Source organism: Stylophora pistillata, chromosome 11, assembly GCF_964205215.1.
Source record: "Stylophora pistillata chromosome 11, jaStyPist1.2, whole genome shotgun sequence".
In the NCBI taxonomy this organism is placed as follows: Eukaryota; Metazoa; Cnidaria; class Anthozoa; order Scleractinia; family Pocilloporidae; genus Stylophora; species Stylophora pistillata.
Window position 1 is genome coordinate 10,219,543 of NC_142529.1, and position 17,843 is coordinate 10,237,385.

The 17,843-nt window shown below is 38.5% G+C and overlaps 2 protein-coding genes across 11 annotated transcripts; one reads left to right on the forward strand and one right to left on the reverse strand.

The window, feature by feature from the left end:
* The first annotated feature begins 1,077 nt into the window (after window positions 1–1,077).
* LOC111345201 (cell adhesion molecule DSCAM) lies at window positions 1,078–17,822 on the forward strand. Of its 10 annotated transcripts, XR_015993082.1 has the most exons (16): window positions 1,101–1,517; window positions 2,594–2,965; window positions 4,630–4,932; window positions 6,089–6,397; window positions 7,522–7,785; window positions 10,153–10,452; window positions 10,970–11,245; window positions 11,820–12,143; window positions 12,319–12,615; window positions 13,381–13,677; window positions 14,258–14,557; window positions 14,680–14,955; window positions 15,893–16,180; window positions 16,776–16,820; window positions 16,954–17,101; window positions 17,647–17,822. XR_015993082.1 is itself a non-coding variant. In XM_088738162.1 (15 exons), exons 1-15 carry the CDS (start codon window positions 1,451–1,453, stop codon window positions 17,004–17,006), a joined length of 3,771 nt encoding a protein of 1,256 aa, XP_088594288.1. In that variant the 5' UTR covers window positions 1,101–1,450; the 3' UTR covers window positions 17,007–17,822. The 10 variants fall into 10 exon arrangements, 7 of the variants coding, with proteins under 7 accessions (XP_088594286.1, XP_088594288.1, XP_088594284.1 ...); XR_015993083.1 differs by lacking the exon at window positions 16,776–16,820; XM_088738162.1 differs by having other exon boundaries at window positions 16,954–17,822.
* Window positions 8,601–9,297, reverse strand: LOC148719966 (uncharacterized). Its single transcript, XM_088738170.1, has one exon. It carries the CDS (start codon window positions 9,280–9,282, stop codon window positions 8,656–8,658), a length of 627 nt encoding a protein of 208 aa, XP_088594296.1. The 5' UTR covers window positions 9,283–9,297; the 3' UTR covers window positions 8,601–8,655.
* Window positions 17,823–17,843: the final 21 nt, after the last annotated feature.

Below are 17,843 nucleotides of genomic sequence, written 5' to 3' on the forward strand. Positions count from 1 at the left end.
TGTGCTGTGTAACATTTCCAATTTCGCGGCTCTTTTTTCGCGTTATCGCCCTTCTGGTATCCCCCGGCACCCTTTTTGAAGTGCTCTAAAAATCAGCCTTCAACCGCCCAATGACTTCAAATTTAGCCGTGTACCTCATTAACAGCTTAGTTTTTTAACAGTCATTCTACAGGGTAACCTCCAATTGTGACCCTCTGTATGGTCCTGCACTTTTGTTACTAGCTTAAATAACCTCTGATCAATTCAGTATTTAGCAAATAAAACCATGCAAGAGCCATGTTTTGCCAGCTTAGCTGTCCCCCTGTAAAATAACTACCGCTTTTCGGGGCCTAAGTGACGGATTATAAAATCAAATGCTTAAATGGCCTCGCACGAAGCTACTCAATAGGCAGTAAATTACACAAAAGGCTCTTAAATTCAAGATCGCTTATTCTCTCCTATATCACTTGATTCTAATGGAAGAATAAATTAAAACGGAAGTTTTCGGCGAATTCTCTCAGTAAACGTTCAAATGCATTCGATGGTTCGCTCTTTCTCATACACGCACAGCTCGCTTTAAGAAATCACTTCACCGAGGGGCTTTAGGCCGACGAACTTTTTCCTACAAGGCGACATTTATGACAGACTTAAGCAAACCAGCTCTCCTAGAATAATCATGTCATCCAGGAAAGTATATCTTCTCTTTTAAGAAAACATGTGAACGGGGAATTTCGATCTCACCCCAAATTTTTCGCGAACTCTTTTCTTTGGCAAAAAAAAACAATTTTAAGGTTTAACAACCTGTTGTGACGAAGAACAGAGAGCAGTAATTGACTGAAAATTTTGCCTCGATATGTATGCGTCTCCGCAATTTTGAGCCAATCTTTTCCAATGAATCCTTTTCTCACAAAATAGGCCAGTAAATGTGCTCCGTCTTGCTCTAGAATGTGAATTACATGCTGCAGAAGAGAGTTTATCAGTGTAAGATGACTAAGATGCAATTCCAAAAACAAGAAGCATATTTAAAGGACACTGTGCAAGATGATGTCATTCTGCTCTTCAGAAATTCCAAGCTCTCGTGTTACCGTTTGCCCTCTCAGTAACGTTACGTAAGTTGCCAATCAACTGTAACACAACGTTCGGACTTCCATCAAAACCCCTTTTTTGAGGAGGTGAAGAAACAGCCGGGATTTACAGTTGGGTAAGACAGCCACCGTTCCTAGACTATTTGTCTCGTTTTGAAATTTAGAGAGATTTGCAACTTGTAAGCCAAAGAATGCACAATAGCAAATATCGTGCTTAATACTATGAACACGTCCGTTAAAAACAGATTAACCATTGCTAGGTCAGGAGTCCTCGGTAACGTCGATCACTTGTAACAGCACCAAAAGCTAGTTTGTCCGCCAATTTAACTCAACATAACAACCTTTGATTGTGTGGTGATTGAAGTTTTTGGCATATACCAAGGACGATGGCAAAGGGATTAAGATACTCAAGTTACATATTTTATTTTGCTGTATTTACACTTCCACTCGTAGGTAAGTCATATCTTCCATTATTCATTTCACTGTGATGTTATTATTGTGAATATCTGAACGGTGACGATTTCAAAGCTCTGAAAGAGCAGCATATATCTCCATCGATTCACAACGATATTAAAGGAAGTTTAACAGTGATAGTAAATAAGAAAGGCTTCGGATGTAAAAAATAACAGGAATCGCTATGTTCGTAACTTCACACATTCAACAGAAAAGCAACGTGACCTTCACGATTTGACGGATTTAAATTTCTAAAAACCGCAACCTGAAAACCCCTTTCATAGGAAATAAAGTCAAAGACACTCACTAAGCTGACTATATAAGCTTCTATTTTCGACTTCAAAGAAACTAAAACGTCCCTATGTGCGTGTTCGAAATAAAGAGGATAAAAGCTGTGCTCCTCTCATCTGCACGTCCTCTAAGAAACTGATCCCGCCATTAGAATGTGTAGGAATGCTAATGCTCTGCGTGCCCCAACAGAAATGATGTACTGGGATAATCGCCGGAAGTTTCCATTTTAAATTTAGACAAATTTAGAAAAAGGTCGTGAAGTTTTCTGGTTGATCGTTACTTTTAATTCAATTGAATACTAAGCAGACCTTTGAAAGAATGACCAGAAAGTCTGTCTTTTCAGTATTAGTCTCTCATGCATGGAAAATTGTCACGCAAGGGAACGAGTTGGAGACGTAAAGTGAGCGTGGATGAAACACGTACGAGGAAGGCGCTCCTTACTAGATTGATCTAGTTTAGGTTTTTTGGGACTTGTTGTCGTGACCCATCAGATCCTGTAGAAGCCTAGCTTCTTTTAAGAAAAAAATCAAAATGTTTCTTTTGATCTATAATTTACAATTATTCACCAAGCTCCCGTTGGATGAGAGACCACGCCGGGGCAAGATAAATGGACAATTTAATCATGGCGATAGTCATTAAATAAGACACTATGTCATAAAATTTAGCTCCACCGTCACTAGTTTGGATTACGTAAAGGCGTGGTATAAATCAATCATACAATCATACAATCAATAATTGTTATAGAAAATTAAGATAAATGATATCATTTACTTTCTCATATGCAGTGTGTCAGGTGAAGTTTACAACTTCCTACAGAGGAGGGAAAGTGACAGGAGTTCTAGGTTCTTCGTTCAATTTCACATGGACTTTAAGTGGAAACGTTCAAAGGTTTGAATGGGGCACAGCTAAAGGCGTAAATAACTTGGATGAAGTTCTAGTTTCGATCGACAAATCCAACAACGTCAATACCATTGGAAAGTCCTCTCGATACTATGGACGTGTGAGCGGAGTCTGGGACGGTAGAAACCCTGGACAGGTCACTTATATGCTGAACTCGATAAACATGGGAGACGAAAGGAGCTATGCTTGCAGGCTCAGACCAGTGAGCATGTTTGATCCGTATGCTTTTGATAAAGTACGGTTGCTTGTATCTGTGGGTAAGTAAACAGGGGTTGCTTAATTTTGTTTTCTTCATTTATATACAGCTACACTGTCAACTAACCTCTCTATCACATGCATTTATCGCCACATAATTCACTAATCACGCAGCATCATTAATTAAATTCCCAAATTTTCAATTACGCCAGTGGTTTATTTACTGAAAGGCAATTCAACCGCCTCCCGGTTAGCTCAATTGGTTAAGCGCCGTACTGTTGTGCGGGAGGTCGAGGGTTCGAGCCCCGGCCGGACCAACACTCAGGGTCTTAAAATAATTGAGAAGAATATGCTACCTTTCTATAACATCGATCAAGAAATGGTTAGATATTCTAGTCTTCTCGGGTAGGGACGAATAAATGGAGGTCCCGTCTCCTGCATCTATTAATTGGTTAATTTGGTTAGGCAGGGGACGTTAAAGAACCCACTTCACGAGATTGCTGTGATGTGGTCTGGCCTGGTTACTGGGAATTGGGGGGAGGGGGCATCTGTCATATTCGCCTTCATTTGATTGTAAACTGCTTAGTAGTCTGGTAAAGTCCCCCGCACACTGTTGTAAAGCGCCATGAGCTCAAGATATGAGCGCTATATAAATACAAGTTATTATTATTATTATAAATTATTCATGTAGAAAATCTTTTTAGTTTTTGAATTTCAAAATACCATCTTCCTTTCCCTTGGGATTTCACAAATTAGCCAATCACGTCAAAGAACTTTTGCCTTGACACTGAAAACTGTAATGGACATTTTTCTCGCGTAGAAATATTTTGCGTAAATATTTTGTTGCTTGTTTTACGGAGTTAGTTGCGTTGTTGTTTTTAAGTTATTGTTCACGACAATTTTGTTACCCTTTGTTTGGAGTCTTAAGAAGTTTCGGAGTTTTTTGAGCCGAGTATTGTGGTTATTTCAACAAGTTAATACATATTTTCTACGGAGTTTAAACTCCAGCCTCTTTTTTCGTAAATGGATTCTTTACAATTCTGTTGGTCAGCCTTTTGGTTTATTCGGCAGAGCAAAAATGGTATCTAGAAGTATGAGATCGTATGAAAAGTTGTTATCAGCTCAAAAAGTATTCCCAAGCATTTATAAAGGCGCTCGTATATAAATCCAAATACGGCAGACTTGTAAAACGATGACCCGAACATAGTCTGTTTTAATCTCGCCTTTACGCCACTAACCTTTATTTGGACTTAGTTGAAGTACGGCCCTTTTTCTAGCATTTTCTCGAGTTAGATGGGTGAGCAATAGCGTGGTTACTGTTAGGTAACTGACAAGGACAAAAACGAGGGACTTTACCAGTTGCTCTTGTTAACTGTCATCTAACGCTTCAACCTCGACTATTAAAAGTCGAAAGAATGATTTACGCCAGTTTTGCTACATGCTGAGTTCTCTACGTTCAAGTTCGCTACACGTTTGCTTCACTTACTCTTACTCCAAGTCTAAATTTAGATTATAAATAAAATCGTGGAAAATATTCACAAAAGGCAGTTATGAATGTTATTCCCGGGCGAACCGTGGCACGTGTGTTACTCGAGTTGTAAAGTTATACGTTTGTAGCAAACTCGAACTTAGTATACTCGAAATGTAGCGTAACCGCTGTTACACTTTCCAAGGCCATTTGATCCTGATTTAAGTCAGTTGCAAAGCATTTTCTGTGACGTTACAGCTAAACCAACACTTGATGGAGGTCAAACGCAGTATATAGCCAGAGGCAGCCGAATGTATCTGACGTGTCGGTACAGCCCTTTGCCTCCTGTATCCAAGGTGCAATGGATTAAAGATGGGATTGTGATCACACAAAACACAAGCGTTTTGATTAAAGACTCACGGATGAATATCACAAAGTACAACGAGAGGCAAACACAGCTATCAATTACGAAAGTTACCGCAAAGGATGCTGGAAAGTACGTATGCAATGTCACATATGATAGTGACAGTGCATCGGAAACGAAGATAGTTTTTATTGGAAGTGAGTACCTTTAGATACAATTAAGGTTCATTATATTTGTTCATGATCATGTTAACAGACAAATCTGTTTGGTCCCGCTAAGAGTAAGGAAATCAATATCTCCGCGCGCACGTTTACGTTTATTTCTCTTTAGTGAACTTAAGTGCAGGAAAAGAATTTTTCAGTTTAGTTATCAGCTGTTGTGTACCCCTCGTGGTTTCAAGGTTGAAAATTTGTCATTGAATGGTTGGTATCGCGTCATAGAGGGGGCCTTTCAAACAAGAGAGAGGGTACGATAATCCAAGAAATTCCGCAAAATTTTGACTAGTTACTTTGGTAATTGTAGATTACTTATATTTTTTTGTAGAGCAGCTGCAGACTAGCGAAAGTTAAGCTTGTCATTCTATGTTAAAAAAAAAAACCTGAATGCATTTTTGCACATGTATGTAAATAATTCTAAAATAAGACACAAAGAGCAGGGATAAACATACTGAACTTGCACATTTTGATTATGACTTGACATTTCGTATGTACTCCACATACATTTTCAAAAGTAACCGTTGAAATTTAAAACAGCTATGTATATCTATAACTAAGGTGAGAGGACTGGAACCAAGATTACGATGGCCTAAGAACAAAAGCATTTAAACAATTCTAGTTAATGTATCATATCAGTACTTTCCCGCAAAACTTTTCAAATATTATACATACAGGTCATTCGTGATCGAGATCGGAAGAAAAAAATGTGTTTTTGATGTGTGTTCTGGATGCAGTAAGAGCTTGGAAAGAAAGCAAGGATCAATTTGAAAGAATAAGTTTGGAAATACATTAAAGTTCACAAAGCAACCAGGTGGGCAATCAGACATGGCTTGATGCTACTTTGGTTTAAAGATTTAATGCATGTAATCGAGAAGTTACAATTCGTAGACCCAACGTTTCGACACTCCTGCCTCCGGTTTTCCTCCCTATACGAAAACCAACCTTTAAATTCCAACTCCACCTGGAACCAGAGGACAAGAAGAGCAATCTCGTAGAATGTCCACTATCATCACCTTATTATTGTTATTATTATTATTATAATTTTTTATTAAGTTTATAGCTAAAGGAGAAGATGTTGAGTTAACATGTCGTTACAATGGTTCAATTCAAACTCAGCTCGGTTCAATTTGCATTTCAGTCAAGCCAGAAGTTGTAATTGTTGGCGATCTAGAGAGGTTTATAGCTAAAGGTGACGACGTTGAGTTGACATGTCGGTATAATGCTTCACCGCTAGTGTCTAAGGTACAGTGGATTAAAAACGGCACAGTGATGGCGGTAAATACCTCTGTTCTGATAAGTGACGCACGGGTGACTGTTTCGGGTTACAATACAAGTCAAGCGGTGATGTCAATCACTGCAGTTACTCAAGAGGACAGTGGAAATTATACCTGCAGGGTTACAAATCATGTCGATAGTACATTGGCCACGACAGTGATTACAATTGAAGGTGTGTAAGTGATGTGAATGTTATCGAGGGTCATCTCTTCTTTCATGTCAGTGCAACCGTAACCCACCCAATGCCTTAAAAATCTTTCGATTTGAAACTTTCATGTCAACTTCAAGAACCAAACCTAAAGCAAAAATTCTTTTTTATCACGAAACCCGCGTTTTTCTACTGAAACGAGACCGAAGCTTTGCGTGACGTCGCACTAGTTTGCTGACGAGATTGATGGGAGATAAAACGATAAGTGCTAATGTAGGATAAATTGGCCACAATAGTGACGCTTTTATTTCACCCGACCTCAAGAACATTGATATAATAAACATCACGCAATCTCTCAAGCAAAGGTGGGGTTAAATATCGGCAAAGGGCCAAGTACTTGTAAAAAAGGCAACGAAAGTCTGAAAAGGAAGCCGGAGCATGGGGAGGGGGCGGGAAAATTCTTCTACAGTACCGAAAATCTGTGTTCGGATGTTAACACGATGGAAATGAAGGCGAGAAGGATTAGGAGAGAAACTGACCTTGGCTATAATCTTAGTACTATTTGATCTCACTTCATTTGATTAGCTTAAGTTCTGTGATTGACAACGCTCCTTGCCCCATACAACGGCACACCTAAATACTTAACTATGACGGGCCTCAAGATAAAATCCCATCGTGCTTATCTCATAATGTTGAACTTTTCGAGACTGAATAGTTCAGTGAACCCTGAAGGGTGGTGAGAATTTGGAGGATTTTGGTTGTGTCACGATAGAGTTTACTTGGTCTCTCCCAAAGGTTATGTACTATTCTAGTGCTACCCTCCCGTTCCCCTCCCTCACACTGGGAGTTGATTTGCAGTCAATTTTGTATAGTCTCCCTTTATGCTCTGTTAGTAACGACTGATTCCGCCCTCTGTTCCCCCCTTAAAACCATGTGATCTGCCTCAAAAACCTCCAACCCCCTTCCTGCAAAAACAAAGGATCCTTAAAAGAAGTTCGAAATGTCGTCCACAAATAGTGAATAGGAAATGCGAAAGTTAGTCAGTGCCAGTTCACTGAGTAACTACTCTATGATGCAAACGAATAGATTTCTTCGTTTTGTCTTGCGGTTAATTTTTTGTTGTTGTTGTTTTTATTGTTTCTGCACAGCTAAACCTTCCATCACTACTTTTCCACAAAGTGTTACTATCAGAGAAGGAGAAAATGTGACTTTACAATGCAACGCGACCGGAGGTTCATCATTAGAAATATCTTGGAGCTTTAGGGGATCTTTGATGATGAAAAATGGAGGGGTGGGAAACATTCTCACCTTGTCAATAGTGAATGTGAACAGAAAGTATGGTGGAGATTACCGGTGTGTTGTGAGGAGCAGGATTGGGAACAACACCTCTACCTCTGCGCTTAATGTGCAATGTAAGTACAATACAAGAGTGAGTGTTTTCTTGAGGAATTAAGGCTATACTGGTCAGCATAAATGTAATTAAAGGTTGATTAAGCAGGTTGATCATAACGTATAATTGCAATTTCCTATAAGGTAGAACCAAACAAAATGTTTTGTATCTCTCAGTTACCACGTGTGCTATGATTAGACTAGGGCCGTATTGTACTGTACAGCCCGCTAAATTCAAAAGTTTCAATCGAAATCCTCTCCTTCAATTTAGACCAGATATATGAAAAAAGTTTGACCAACCCCATATCGCTCGGCCGGTACTGTAAGTTAATTAAGGAACCTGGATTCTTTTTCGCTCAAGTTTATGGTCGGCGCATTTCGCGCTTTGGCCAAATTGAATCAAAGCGGAAAAATCCCGTTCTCCAACTTATAGTAATGGTTTGTATATGGAGAAGTTCAAAGTAGAATAGTAGTATCTAAGCTTTACGTTAAGTTATAGATGACTCACGGTACAACTTCGTCTTCGTCACGTAGAAGAAACACAGACGACACAAGAAAGTATTTTACGGTCAAATGCTCTAATTTGTACATCATAGCTATAGGAAGTGTCTCAAAGCTTTATCATAATGGTTATCATGTTCTAGATCTCTTTTAAACATAGTTAGCATCTATATTATCCTTTAATCATTATTAAGGATAAAAACCAGCGATATTGAAGAATGAAGTTTCGACGGCTCCATGCCATCATTCTCAAATTCAAATAAATACATTTCCTGAGTTCATCATATAGAAAAAGTACGTGTGAAGGTCTCAATGCATATGATTAAGAAATAAAACAATGAACAAAAGATAAAAATAAGTGAATAAAATACAAGCGTGGTGCGCTTGAACTGTTAGACAAAAATTTTTGCTTTGATGGAGTCAGATTGAGTGTTAAGTGTTGGTTTTCTGTCTTTGATGAAGAGCATTTCATAAATTAAACAATCCAGTTTCCGAAGGCATTTCTTGAGGATTGTAAATTGGTCGCGAAGATCTTTGTTCCTTAGATTGTGTACGTCCCGTAGGTGTTTACCAATGACAGAATGCTTGTGCTCATTCATGTGCTGAAATAGGTGTCGGCACGTATAGCCGACATAATCTGCGTCGCACACATCACTTTTGTATTTATAAACAACGTATTGTTCGTTAACAAGAGGTTGTTTGGGTTCCGTCACTTTGATCTCATCAGCAATCTTTTTGCTCGTAAACACTGGGCACAAATCGCTGTTGATTTTCTTCGCGAGATCGGAGAACTGTCTTCGTACTAAGTCGGCTGACCGTTGATCTTTAAATGGTATAATCACATCAGGCGCCTGTTTTCGGTCTTGAGACTCGATGAATCTGGTGATTGCACGGTTAATGAGTCGCTCGGGGTACTTAAGCTTGAGAAAGATCTCTTTCAAGTTGTCACATTCGGCAGCGAAAAGGTTAGATGAAGATGAGAGTCGATGGGCACGATTTAATGTAGTCGTTAGAAGCATAGTTAGTAGAGGGGACTACTAACTATGCTTACGTTTATACCTATTGTCCACATGGCTTTGGTAATGGAGAAGAAGGCCTTTATCCATTGTTTTTCTGTAGACCCATGTTCTAACTTGGCTACCCATCTTCATAAGTTCCATTCCGATGAAAGGCAGTTTGCCATTCATTGCTACTTCCATGGTAAAGTTGAGTGCAGGGTGTGCGTTATTCAGTGTTGCAAGAAAAGCACCAGCAGTTGGAATGTCCTACACCACGGCTAAGGTGTCATCCACGTACCTTCTATAGAAATAGGGTAATTTCTTCTCCCTTTCAGTCAATCGAGTCACTCAATCTGACTCCATCAAAGCAAAACGTTTTATCTGACAGTTCAAGTGCACCGCGCTTGTATTTTATTCACCTATTTTTATCTTTTATTCATCGTTTTTATTTCTGAATCATATGCATTGAAACCTTCACACGTACTTTTTCTATATAATAAACTCATGAAATGTATTTATTTGCATTTGAGAATGATGGCATGGAGCCGTCGAAACGTCATTCTTTAATATCGCTGGTTTTTATCCTTACGATTGCTTATCGAAAACTTTAGTTATTAATCATTATTGTAACTTTTTTAAAACTTAATATGTAAACGATAGCGTAATTCAGCCTATGGGCTGCAATGTGGTTTTAATAAACACCTACCTACCTACCTACCTACGTATTTACATGGAACTACCAACTACTTGTGACGTGTCGTTGAAGGCTTTCCACAACTGGAACGTAAATTATGTTCTAACGTACATTTGAAAGTTAGACTCTTTAATACCGAATTCCTCCTTAAGAATAGGTGATATCATTTGTCATTTAACAATTTTTATTTCTCTCAGTTGCGCCCGAAATCCTAAACCAGCTTCCACTGAACACCACTCGGCTGACCAGGGAAGGATACAAATATATTGTATTTAGCTGCACAGTTGTTGGAAACCCTCCACCTCTTGTTTATTGGACGAAAAATGGATTGATATTGAACGTGACAGCAAATCCACGATTAAGTGCACCATCATGGAACTCTATTTACAGCCTGAATATCATCAATGTAAGTCGATCAGACGCAGGGCAATATCGTTGTTTGGCTATCAACAGTGTCGGAAACTCAGCATCTCATGGGGAGACCCTTAAAGTATTATGTGAGTATTATTTTGATAGAATATGCTTATGTACTATTAAAAAAATCTCTAAACTTAAACTTTCTTATTTCGGTTTTTACATGTGTGTTTGAGGATAGATAATCAAATACGTCCATTAGCATATACCAAAATACAGTAGATAGCGTTGAAGGCGCGCTCTGATTGGCTACTCATACCACAAATATCCTTTGATATTCACCTCCGAGCACTGCATGCGGGATTGAGCCAGAAAATAATGTAATCTTTGAAGGAATAAATGAGTTGAAATTTTCTTTTTGTGCTATATTTTAGTATCTATGTACTGAAACAACTATTCACGTCAGTTTAGGTGGCTAGCAATGCATATCCATGCACTACTACTCACCTCCACTTCGGTGCATGGTTCTTAACTAAAAGAAATATTTAGATGGTGAAAATGACCTTGAAAAAACAACGTTATCGTTTGGTGAACCACCTGGTAGCTACCCTCTTAAAAATTCAAACGGTGAAAATCAACATTTTATGACACTGACTTCAGATGTACCCAAGATCACAGTTCATCCTCAGAATATCACTACAAAAGAAGGAGGTAGCCTCAGCATATATTGTAACGCTACTGGAAATCCAGACCCAACAGTATCGTGGACCAAAGATGGATCTCTCATACGTAGAAATCTCAGGATTGCTATGTCGGCGGACAACAAGCAGCTGACCATAACCAATGCAGCTGCATCAGACAGTGGAGAATATCGATGTACCGCTGTGAACAGCATTGGAAAATACGCTTCCATCGCTTCTACAGTCATTGTTCAATGTAAGTGTTTTTTGTTTATGTTTTGCTGAGTTGATAATCGCTATCGTATAACATACAGGACAATTTTTAATAGCAAAAATTTTTTCGGTCAAATATTGCAGAATTTGAAAGCGACTAAAAAAAAAAAAAACAAGTAAATTTCAGCCTGATAATTGTTTTTGAGATGAATATCGTCTTGTTGAACGTGCTGTTGGCAACTGTTATCATAACATTGTGGCGTGTAAGTAAGAAAATCAGCGTTAAAATTCGGCTCTTTAAGATCACCCTAAGGCATTTTTTTCCTTTTTGCATGAGCGCGGTTGCGTTAAAAATTTATTCAGATTATAAGCTGGCTTTACTGGCGGATTTCTTGAGTCTGTGAGAAGTTTGAAAAAATAACTACATGTACCATCAATGAAAGTTGGATAGGAACTTGGATTAACTAGTGGCTGAAGGACAAAAATTCCTGATATTAATCGGCCACGTCAAAGCTCTGACAAACTGCACTGAATGGGTGTTTTTCCCCTCATTAATGGAATTTCTTTAATCAAGATAAATCCAGTGGACTAATAAAACCATTCTTTTAACCCGTTAGCTGCACCCAACGCACCAAAATATGTGAGAGTTGTCTCAAAGGGTTCAAGAGTCGTAAATATCTCCTGGACGGCTGGTTTTAATGGAAACAGTGCTATTACAAACTACACGGTAGAGATCAGTGAACATAATCAGATGTCCTTTAGAGATGCAGCATGTCAAGGATCTCTCTCAAGAAGTTCCTGTGTGATATCCAGCCCCTTTACAAGTGCTTCTCTTTATGGCCTTCTTCCCTGGACAACATACTTTGTCAGAGTTTTTGCAAGGAACATGGTGGGCTCTAGTATAGGCAGCTCTTTAGTGAATGTTACCACAAATGAAGAAGGTAAAAGAGACTCTTAGTTTATATATGTTTGCTCAAAAGTTATGGCATGCATATTTTATGTAGATCTATAGAGAATGATACCATTTCGGCTAAGTAAAACGATTCTGCTCATAGGTAGAGTCATTTTTGCAGTGCCTTCATTGTTTAATAAACAGTACGCCATTATTTGCCTCAGAGCCTACTGCAGCTCCTACGAATGTGAGAGGACATAACACCAGCTCAACCAGCATCTTAGTGGAGTGGGGTGATGTTCCAGCTGCAAATCGGAATGGTATCATTTTAACTTGCACTATCACCTATCATTCGCTGATTGAGAATGACAATGGCAGTAAAACAGTGGATTATGTAGATCATCAAGTGAATCTAACAAGTCTGAAAGAGTTTGTCAACTACAGCATCACAGTGTTCGCATCTACGGCAAAAGGGCATGGACCGCTGAGCAATCTTATTGTTATTACCACTGATCAGGACCGTGAGTGTTTTAATCTAGAAAGTAACCATTGTTACTACGCCCCAGTATTAAGACGAATATCTGAAATTTTATCAGCGATGTAAGTTAAAGTATATTTTTCGTAAAAACATGGTACATCTCTCGCATGACATGTTCTCTTTCGAAATGCGCTACCCTTCTACAGTCCCTGGGCTTCCTGTCCACTGTCACAATATCACAATTGATTATTGTGCTATTGTGACGGAGAAGAAGTTTACGAATGAATTTATTTTAAAAAATAAAGATGTGAGTATGTGCAATCATTTTGTCAACGACTTAAAAACGCGCGGTGCAACGCACTTGTATGTTACAAAGCGTAGCACTTTAATGCTCCGACTGGGTTCTGGTCAAATCATGACATGATTCACGACGCGAAAGGAAAAGGAAAGGGAAATGATTTTTAATGCAAACGTAACCAAGCAGGTAAAGAATAAGTTTTCAAAGTGCCTCTTCAATTGTATCTACTTCAGTGAGCTTTTTATAGACGAATTTGCATTTTTATGTCACTATTGGAAGAATGCTGTTCTAGGCTTATGCCTTTGGTCTCGTGTCAGTAAAAGAAAATTAATCATTTTGAGGGCATTATTAAATCCTTGTAATGTTAGTCAAGGCCTAGATTGAACTGACAAGTTTATTTAATTTCAACTGGCAAACAATTTGACCGGTTCTACAGCCAGAATATAACCTCTAAAACTTACTTGAGTTGTGCTCTCTTCCTTTATTCATGATTATTCGCTCATTACTCAGGGCCATCTGCTGCTCCTTTGATTGTGAAAGCAATTGACCTCAGCTCCACAAGCATCATAGTCTATTGGGATGAAGTTCCGGCTCAAGATCAGAATGGAATCATTCTTACTTACACCATTACCTATCAGTCACTGACAGAGCATGACAATGGCCACTTCATCGTAGATTATCCAGAGTATCGTAAGGAGCTGATAGGTTTAAAAGAATATGTATACTACAAGATTAAAATTTTCGCATCAACCGAAAAAGGGAGAGGACCTGACAGCAATCCCATTTCCGTCCGAACTGATCAGGATAGTAAGTCACTTAACTACAAGCATTTTCATTTTATACGAATTGTGTGTTGCAATGCTGCCACTCGTTGTTTTGCATTAAGATGAAAATTGGCTTAAATTTCTGCTTTATTTCTAAATTATAAAACATGACTGTGTATGAGCTCGCAACGTTTTTCGTAATCAACAAGTGGTCATTCATTAGTACGTTACTCTAGGAGTGAACTTAACATTCAACATTCACCTGGCTTACTCGGTAACTGAGGTTTGCTTCCCATTCTCTCTTATCTTAATCATAATAAAAAGAAATCGATAGACACAGGTAGATCAATTTCGTTTTTAAAAGATTCCGAATGAAACTTTGTCTTGGGCAATCACCAAAACTTTTGTACATGTAAAATCCATTGTACCAAATGATCAAATATCTTACTCTCTCTCTCTCTTTTTTTTTTTTTTTGTTCAATCATAAAAAAATCGATAGACCTAAGTTGATGAAATTCTTTTTTGTTAATAGATTCCGAAATAAACCCTGTCTCGGGGAATCACTAAAACATTTGTGCCTGTAGAATATACTGCACTAAACTATCTAATATGTCTAAATTTAGAGCCTTCTGGTCCTCCAGCATACGTGAGAGTATACTCCTACACAACCAGCATCTTAGTGATGTGGGATGAAGTTCCAGCAGATGATCAAAATGGTGTTATTACAGGCTACACCATAACCTATTACCCACTGCCTCAGAATCACAGTGGCTTAGTCAGGGCAGTAAATTCTTCTCAACATCGAATAACCCTAAAAGGTCTAATAGCGTCGGCCAATTACAGCATCAGAGTGTTAGCATCCACTCTTAAAGGAGATGGACCAAGCAGTAATCCCATAGTTGTCACCACTTTGCAAGGGAGCAGTAAGTACAAATCGAGCCATTGAAACACATATATTTAGTCAAAATCGATGTTCGTAATACCTGATACAATTCTTCAATACAATTTCTTTTTCAATTTGGTTACGAGTTTTGTTGATATACAGTCCCACCTAGGATCACCCTTCATCCCGAATCTCAGACCAAACCAGAAGGAAGAAATGTGACTTTATCTTGTTACGCTGACGGAAATCCAGAACCGACAATATCATGGACTAAAAATGGATCTCGTATACAAGACAATCCCAGAATACGTTTCTCAGTGGACAACAAGAAGGTGACTATAAGAGATGTAAGAAGGACAGACAGAGGCCAATACCGATGTGTGGCGTACAACAAACTGGGGAAGGAATCCTCAAGGATAGCTTTACTGACCATCCAATGTAATATCCTTGCTCTTGTCAAGTTATTTAACAAAGTTAGGCTGTCTGCGTATTTCATCCTCACTCTTTGTTTATTTCTTCATTTGTCTTTTTCGCGCCAAAAGCGATGCTTCAGTAAACTTGACTTATATGATCCTAATGAGTACCCTCTAATGGCAGAGAACAGTAATCAGTGGAACGAGTACTAGCTGGGGGTAACAAAATGGCGGTTTGCCTAGTTCTAACAGTAAATGGAAACAATCGTGACATTATCGTTACATTACTTTTAAAACAGAAACATTCACTGTGCTTATTTTTGGTGACAATTTTGGAAAAATTACTGAAGAGCAGGTACAATTTGGAAGCAGTCGAATTTATGTCTCATTTGTATTTTTCTTTTCAAATTTTTAGTTAAAGACTAGCAAAAACTAACGATAAAAACCGACGTTTCGGTGTCATCATGACGCCATTGTCAAGGAGAAATAAAAAATAAAGTTTGTGGCAAGGTGTAACACTAAATTAGCATAAATATGTTACGAGCTAATTAAACAAATACTTTTGCGCGAATTGAATCGCTTTGCACGTTCAGAGTGGGTTTTAAGTCTGATGAAAAGCATTTCGCTCACCAAACAATCGAACTTGTTACTACACTTTTTCAGAATGCTAAAACGTTTCAGTGAAAAAGTGTAGTAACAAGTTCGATTGTTTGGTGAAAGAAATGCTTTTCATCAGAGACTTAAAACCCACTCTGAACGTGCAAAGCGATTCAATTCGCGCAAAAGTATTTGTTTAATTAGCTCGTAACATATTTATGCTAATTTAGTGTTACACCTTGCCACAAACTTTATTTTTTATTTCTCCTTGACAATGGCGTCATGATGACACCGAAACGTCGGTTTTTATCGTTAGTTTTTGCTAGTCTTTGCATTTCTAAATCTTTATTGATAAAAATTTTTAGTTGCACCTGAAATAACCAAAATTCCAAAAGATGCCACGAAGAAGGAAGGACAAAAAGTTATATTTAGCTGTTCAGCACTTGGGAACCCTCAACCAATAATTCATTGGACAAAAGACGGAATAAGAATTTATGTCGAGGACAATCCACGTTTCAATGTATCTTCAACAAGCGCCAGTCACAGGTTAACAATCATGGATATCCGCCAATCAGACGCAGGAAAATATAGATGTGTTGCTGAAAACAGTGTGGACAGTTCTGTTTCATCCGCAGCGACTCTGACAGTAGCATGTAAGGTTTTAGTTAGTCGTGTGACTCATGACTGTTACACATTAAGACTAGGCATGCCTGCTCCTTGTAGAACGCGTTTGAATTTTGTGAGGCTTTTACTCGTTTACACGCTCTGTTACAAACCCTTGACGACCCGAATTTTCATTCTTTCATTCATTCATTCTTTTCATTCAAACGTCGGCTGCGGTATCTTTCATTCCCTATTTGAGTTTCTGGCCGAAAAGAAATTCATGAGGTTGAAAATTCCCGAAATAAATCATAGGATGAAGTATAATGTTATGATTTATTAGAAAAAATGCAATTCAGATTTGTTGTTACTAAATCTGTCTTGTGACTTATTGAAATCACTAGCTCTGATTTTAGCTTTGAAATCTGAGTTATACACACAAGCTTCAAGCTGGCAACCTACTGAGAATTAAAAAAGTAATTGTCAGAGATTGCTGTATCGATTAGAATCTCAACTCGAATTTTCCCTTTGGAAAGTACGAGTGCGTCTCTCGACACTTAACTTCTGAATTTGCTGCAATAGACGGTTTTTAATGTAAAAATCTTACTGAGTAGTCTAACCCAATCTTTCTTATGCTTTCTCAATCAGACTCACGGTTTATCTGGAACAGCATTGCTTGCTGCCTGAAAAATGGTTTGAAAAGTTCTGCTTTGAGTAGCTGTACACACACCAACTGTTGTTCATAGAATGCAGTTCTTGATCATCACTTGTGATTTGTGATACTGATCATGAATAATATAAGTGTTCCCTTTGTACTTTTCTCTAGCGGATAACAGCTGGAAGGCATTCCTAAGATGTTTAGTGCTGCGACCACAGTGATGAGAGCCTGACCGAGTAATTTAGAAAAAAATTATAGAAGCGGTATCTAGCGCGGAAACTATATACCGGCTCCATTGGATTTGCTTAACTTAGAGGTAACAGGAAGTTCTTTAGCACTGACAATCACCAACTCTAGAATATATACCTGAGGTCAAAAGGTGATTTTGCGAGGCTGACTGTCTTTTCAGAATCTAATTTTATAACGTCAGTCCTCGCCACCTTTCCGCAGTACGGGTTACGGTGGAATCATCTTCTAAAGATGCGTGGCCAGTCGAGGTCTGGGTTTTAAAACTTGGTCAAAATGAAGAAAGCCACGGTCGCTGATATTGCCTTGAACACAATTTTTGTCCCGTGGGATTGGAATTTAAACAAACCAATCTTCTTAAGTTCAAATGCCCGAGGGATTGCTTGAGGATTGCCCGGGGGGGGGGGTAATGTTGATGTTCAAGCTTTGAATTTATCGACACGTAATGGTAAGTTAGTCAATAGAAATGATGAGGAATATTAATTTCATAGATGCGACAAACGTGAGGAAATCGTTAGAGGAAAAACAAGAAACAAAATTAGTTCCATTTTGGGTGGGTGGATTCACAAAGGACTGTTTTCAAGGTTTACTAACGATGTATTCGTTTGCCACTAGGGGTAACTGGTCAAGTCGCCCGAGAGTCGTCTCGTCCGAAGTCATGTTCACCCAGAACCTGAGTCATGTCGCCCGCAAAAAAAAGAAATTCAAGTCGCCCGGAGAAACAAGTACTTAAAAGATCACACTTAGAGACTGTAAATGGGCAATAAAGTTGAGAAATCGTTATCACTAAAGCGTTGTTTGTTTCCATGAAG

Excerpts from the sequence above, each read along its gene's own strand:
- LOC111345201 (XM_088738160.1), top strand. The coding sequence starts at position 1,451 with ATGGCAAAGGGATTAAGATACTCAAGTTACATATTTTATTTTGCTGTA. Across the intron at positions 2,966-4,629 it reads ACGGTTGCTTGTATCTGTGG|CTAAACCAACACTTGATGGA; the intron begins GTAAGTAAACAG and ends GTGACGTTACAG. Across the intron at positions 14,956-15,892 it reads AGCTTTACTGACCATCCAAT|TTGCACCTGAAATAACCAAA; the intron begins GTAATATCCTTG and ends AAAAATTTTTAG.
- LOC148719966 (XM_088738170.1), bottom strand. The coding sequence starts at position 9,282 with ATGCTTCTAACGACTACATTAAATCGTGCCCATCGACTCTCATCTTCA.